At 39.0% G+C, this 6,378-nt stretch overlaps 1 protein-coding gene across 1 annotated transcript; it reads right to left on the bottom strand.

Annotated features, from left to right (window-relative positions):
- Positions 1-509: 509 nt before the first annotated feature.
- LOC128591217 (cytoskeleton-associated protein 2-like) lies at positions 510-3,255 on the bottom strand. The gene is given in 4 exon segments (XM_053598609.1): positions 510-1,409; positions 1,412-1,785; positions 1,787-2,463; positions 3,205-3,255. Coding segments are annotated over 4 exon segments (1,995 nt in total). The 3' UTR covers positions 510-516.
- Positions 3,256-6,378: the final 3,123 nt, after the last annotated feature.

Genomic DNA, 6,378 nt, shown 5'->3' with positions numbered 1-6,378 from the left:
TTAAGTATTAGTATTAATTAAAAAGCAGTATTACTTGGTGGTATTTGTGAATGGGGAGAAGAAAAGTGTTACTATATAACTATCTCGTTTTAGGGGACACAATTTAACAGTGATGTTTTCTCTAAAGTTAAAATTTTAGCATTTTATCTAAGTCAAGTTACAAAAAACCAACTTGGATTAATATTTTGAATATCCACTAAACTTAGCATCTTTTCCTTCTTATACAAAGTAGCTTCTCCTAGAAATGGGATCCATAGTAAACCATCCTTCTTCGTGGCCGCAGGTACAATCTAAGGAGGTCGAGAGACCACAGACACAGACTCATATCATTCATGATACAAAGGCACAGCAGTCTGGGTTGTAAAAACTCCTATAACGTGACTGTTGGTAAGGGAGCTCACTGCCAGAATGCTTAGGATACATAGGTACTTGGTCAACTCCTGATATTACAGATACACAAAGCTACACAAAACAAAACACCCTAGGAATAATAAAACCCTATTCCTTATCAGACCTTTATTTTTTTTCTGTTGTTTCAGTCTCGGAGTACATCCCACACAGTGCTACGTTAGGGAGGCAAACAAAAGCATCAGTTTCACTTTCCAACGCTGTTAACTGTTCCAACGAAGATACACAAGGATAACAGTCTTTTAACATATCTGGCAATTTAGAAGCCTTTTCTTGAAGACGCCGAGAACGTCTCACTGGTGTTAAAAATTTCAGCTCTTTAAATATTAAATCTGTTTTGTCAAATTGCACCTTTTTCCCACTTTGTAAGTTTGGTGTATTAGATACAATATATTTAATTAAGCAACTTGCCCTAGCTTCTGCACTGGGGGTTTTAACATTATCAGCTGGCTCTTTTGTATTGTCATCTTGCCCTTCTTGACAATCTCGAAACATCACATTTCTATGATGTTCTTTCTCTGTCTCTGGTGGTCCTGGCTCTGTATCTCCACGGCTGATTTCTTGGATTTGTTGCTTGGTTGCACAAGCCTCAATATTTTCTCCGAGTTTAACTTTTTCTTGACTCTTCATTGTTAGAATATCTACAATTATGGGTTGCAGCTCTTCAATAGGCTGAGCCCCTGCCAGAACGGCCTTCTCATAGATTGCAATAATATTTTCAATAGGACTTGTGATTGGTTCAATGCGTGCAAGACATATCCAATATTTAACAAGTTTTGTGGCATCTGGAATTTTTGTAATCAGGTCATTCAGTGTGACCAGTATTTCTTCTTTTGGACATCCCTTATCAATCAGGTTGAGGCATTCAGAAAATGTGCTGTTTACTTTATCAGTAAATAATCTTTGTTCATCTTCTTCTACCATGGTGGTCCAGAAAGATCCAACTGGCTTTTCATTTTGTCCTTCAGGCTCGCAGTGGTGAGTAACCATTGCATTAGGGGCCTTTTCAGCACTCTTCCTTTGCCAGCTTTCCACTCACTCAGACGAGCTTTTCTCTCTTCTGATGTTTCTTTGGGTCGAGATGATCTGTTATCCACAGTTGCGTTTGCTGTAGTGTATCTTCGCTGGTGAGTGGATTTTGGCTTTTCTATCAGTTTGGAATTAGAAGAGAAAGCAGGTCTGTCTATAGTTTCAGATGCTGTGTTTCTTGATAGTGCCCCGTTTCTTTTAATGTCCTGAGAAGAACTGGTTTTGATATTAGACAAAATTGGTTTGGACTGTAATAATTCTTTTCCGCAAGGTCCTTTCCGGGTTGTAATGTTGCCAGAGGTTCTGCTGAAGGCTTGTTTCCTGGCGTCCTGGGTATTGTCATGGTGACACAAGTTGTGTGTTCTGAGACGTAGTGCTCACAGACTTAGTGGGAGCAGTAATATTTGAGCCTCTATCACTTTTCACTGTTACACTGCTGTTTGTAGGCTGAGGCTTTATGGCTTTAGGAATACTTGAAAGTTTCTTTGTTGCTGCAGAACTCTCATCTTTGACTTGTAGAGGTTTTCTAAATGAACTAACCTTAGACTGAACAATTTGGCCACGATAAGATCCGAGTACAAGTTTCTTGGGCATATTAGCATCTTGCTTTGGTTTTTCTGTTATCTGTTTCTTTTTACTATTGTTTTTAAGGTGAAATACCTGGCTCAGTGTCATACGTTGACTTTGGAGATTATCATCATTTGGTAACAACCGCAGAATTTTATTATTATCCTCACATTTATGTGTGTCAATTATTACAGTTGAATTGGTTAATTCATTAGAAGCTTTTAAAGAAATATACTTTTTCCCCACAATTGTATTATTTTTGCTCCCTGGAAGTCGATTTACATTTTCTTTATTAGCCATTTTTGCTTTAGGATTCAGAATTTCTGTCTTTTCTTGGCCTTGATCTTCAGAAGTTACTACTCTTTGGCTGCGTCTAGTACTTTGTACGCTGATGGGCCCTCTGACTCGCGGGCAGCTGCCGAAGCTCACGACGCGCGTCTCAGCTTTACCTCCAACTCCCTGGAAGAACCAAGCAGACCGACCGCACACCCAAAACTACAAACTTTAAAAATCTGTATAGTTTCACAGTTAAAATCATCTATTACATTTTCCTTAAAAACATTTATCTAAGCTATTGGCAATGTCTGTGCAAAGATCAAGAATATTCAAAATATTAACCTTTTCCACTCAGATCTCCAGTTTGCAGCTCCTGTCACTGTGGGTAATTCTGGAGCAAATTGTGTTGTCTAGTCAGTGAGAAGATGCCAGAAAAGGGTTGTCATCAACACCTCAGCACTCATATATTAGTTTACCTCCCAGGTGATGAAAGAAGGGAGATTAGTTGCAAGGGAGATGACCTTAACCCCAGCCTGGCTTTCACTGAAGTGCTAGAAGGTCATGGTGACACGTCCTTTCAATATCCTAAGGGACAAAGGCCACCCAAGAACTATCTTGAGAAATGTAATTTGATTCAGCCTTAACTCTAATTTATTAAAAGTCCCAGACATAGAGACATTATTTCTTAATCTAGAGATTTTTGTCTGGCAAAGAAGCAAATAATTTTTGCTTTGTGGAAAAGATCCCCTAAATGGCAATTTATGTCCCTGTTGAACAGTATCGGGTTTGTGTACAACCCAGTAACAGTATCTGGGTTGTTGCACAACCCAATATAACAAAAAGTTACTGCTACTTTTTTGGATTTTATTGCTGATAACAAATACAAAACAATAAAGTGGTAAACTTACTGCTGCCAAAAATTACCCAGCTTCTCAAAGGCTCTTGGAGCCAGTTGTCATCTCTTACTGGTCTCATCATTCATTGAGTTAAATAAAATCTTTGTCACATGTTTATTTGTAGGAGAGAGGCATGTCTGCTACCCTCTTCATTTGATCAGACTTGAAGGTCATGCACTGAGGCGTCTGAGGGAATCAGCCCCAGGGAACCAGGTCAAATGACTCGCCTGTGCCTCTTCTCTCAGCCTCTGAGTGAATTCTGGGTGGCAACAGAACGCTCCTTTCTACTGATTTTATTTATTTGTTTTTGTTGTTTTGCACACTTTCAGAAATTTATTTTCTATTAGTAGCACCCATGATTAGGGATTTGCTTTAATGGCCTATGTGGAGATCTCTGTTGGGTGAATAATGGAGACCAGCTCTCTCTCAGGCGAGAGATGATTTATTCATCTGTTTTTGTTTTGTTATTTTGGTCTATTCGTCTGTATGCAACCTCAAAGCAATTAAAATTACATGCTCTTCAGTCAGGCTTCTCCAGAGAGACAGAAGCAGTAGGCTATATGGAAAGGGAGTTTTTAGGGGGAATTTGCTCACACCCTCACAGAAGCAGTAAATCCCACCAAAGTCTGCAAGGTGGGCACCAGAGAAGCCGGCAGCCTTGTTCAGTCCACCACCAAAGGCTCAGAACCAGGGAAGCTGACAGCACGGCCCCCAGTCAAGCCCCAGAGCCCCTGAGAGGCCACCGGTTCAAGTCCCAGAGTCCAAAGGCTGAAGAACGTGGAGTCTGATGTCTGAGGGCAGGAAGAGAAAAAGCCTCCTGCTCCAGAAGGCAGAGAGAAAAGGCAGGAGCGAAAATGCCCCTTCCTCTGCTGGTTTGTTCCCGACAGTCCTCAGGTGATACAGATAGCAGAAATTCCACGTTTCTCCAGAATAATTTCTCTACTTTGTGTTGACTTTATCATGTCCTTGATTATTAAAAAAAAAAATCAAAAAACCCAAAAAGTGAAGTTCCCTCAGCTATAAAGAGGAAACATGTTGTCTTCTATGTTTATATGTAAGTATTTTGCCATTTTGATTAAATAGGTAACAAACTTGTTTCTTAGTACCCATGCTACTATTTAAATAGTGTTTAATCTTCTCTGATAATGTTTTTTGATTTTTGCCTCACAAGACCACATTCTAAATTAAGCAAAGAAATATTTCCAGGATGTCTTACATATCTCCAACTACCTTTTAAGATCTCCCACAGGTGAATGCAAATTAATACATTCCTTTTGGAAAGATGTTTGGAGAACACTTAGAGATCTAAAAATAGATCTGCCATTCAATCCTGTAATTCCTCTACTAGACATATATCCAGAAGACCAAAAATCACATCATAACAAAGATATTTGTACCAGAATGTTTATTGCAGCCCAATTCATAATTGCTAAGTCATGGAAAAAGCTCAAGTGCTCATTGATCCACAAATGGATTAATAAATTGTGGTATATGTACACCATGGAATATTATGCAGCCTTAAAGAAAGATGGAGACTTTACCTCTTTCATGTTTACATGGATGGAGCTGGAACATATTCTTCTTAGTAAAGAATGAAAGAAAAAGTATCCAGTGTACTCAGCCCTACTATGAAACTAATTTATGGCTTTCACATGAAAGCTATAACCCAGTTATAACTCAAGAATAGGGGGAAGGGGGAAAGGGAGGGGAGGGAGGGAGGAGGTGCAAAGGGAGGGTGATTGGTGGGATTACACCTGCGGTGCATCTTACAAGGGTATATGTGAAACTTAGTAAATGTAGAATGTAAATGTCTTAACACAATAACTAAGTAGAAAATGCCAGGAAGGCTATGTTAACCAGTATGATGAAAATGTGTCAAACGGTCTATAAAACCAGTGTATGATGCCCCATGATCGCATTAATGTACACAGCTATGATTTTATAAAAGAAAAAAGATTTCCCACAGGTCCTTGGAAGACTATAAAGATTTATTTCACTTTGTAAAAAGAGGAATGCTGGAAATGATGAGGTTGTTTTGTGTTCTCCATATATCTTATTTAGCTCAATATTACAGTACGAGCAGCATAGAAAGAATTATTAAATCAGAAACAATGCCCAGCCTCCCCAAGGTTAAGTTTGTATAGGTAAAATGCTATTGATGTAAGTATTTCAGATATTATACATTTTATGAAAAGGCCTTGGAGATTTCTCAGTACTCTTACTACATGGAGGGTAAGTAAATTGATCAATTTTTTTTTTTTTGCAGTTTTTGGCCGGGCTGGGTTTTAACCCGCCACTTCCAGCATATGGGGCCGGCGCCCTGATCAATTTTTTAATCAAATAATTATGTAGAGTGCCACAATAGAGAGTTTTACTTTCTCCTTTCGATGTTACTGTTATAAGAAACTATGGGCGGCATCTGTGGCTCAGAGGAGTAGGTGGCGGGTGGCGGGTTCAAACCCAGCCCTGGCCAAAAACTGCCAAAAAAAAGAAAGAAAGAAATAAACTAATCATGGTCATTTAGTCTCATTGCCATTTCTGCTTTTATTGGATGCTTTCCTGAAGTTCTGCTCTAAGATCAAAGTCCAAATATCAAACCCTTGTTGCCCTGAGTAGAGTGCCATGGCATCATCATAGCTTACAGCAAACTTGAACTCTTGGGCTCAAGAGATCCTCTTGCCTCAACCTCCCCATCATTCTCAAATTAACTTTCAGTACATGGCTCTCTTCTCTCACTATAAACCTGAGTTTATAGTGGCAGTAAACAGCAGTCCACTTGTACTGAAAAACTGACTTCTCTTTCACAGAGGACTTTTCCTACAGAAAAACTTATTTACAAGAGAAAAATATTCTAAATATGCTTCTGAAAAGGACAATAAGTCTTTGTTGATTGACTTACATTCAATTTATTTGAATTATGTATGTTATTTGATCTAATGAAGTGCTAAGGCAGTACAGAAGGGTTAGATTAAAAATCCTAAAGAAATCTCTATAGCCGGGTATTGTGGCGGGCACCTGTAGTCCCAGCTACTCGGGAGGCTGAGGCAAGAGAATCACTTAAGCCCAGGAGTTGGAGGTTGCTGTGAGCTGTGTGATGCCATGGCACTCTACCGAGGGCGATAAAGTAAGACTCTGTCTCTACAAAAAAAAAAAAAAGAAATCTCTAATAATCTTACATAATTTAAAAAACTATCATGCAAAC

This window comes from Nycticebus coucang, chromosome 1 (assembly GCF_027406575.1).
Source record: "Nycticebus coucang isolate mNycCou1 chromosome 1, mNycCou1.pri, whole genome shotgun sequence".
In the NCBI taxonomy this organism is placed as follows: Eukaryota; Metazoa; Chordata; class Mammalia; order Primates; family Lorisidae; genus Nycticebus; species Nycticebus coucang.
This window is presented reverse-complemented; position numbering and strand designations above follow the sequence as displayed.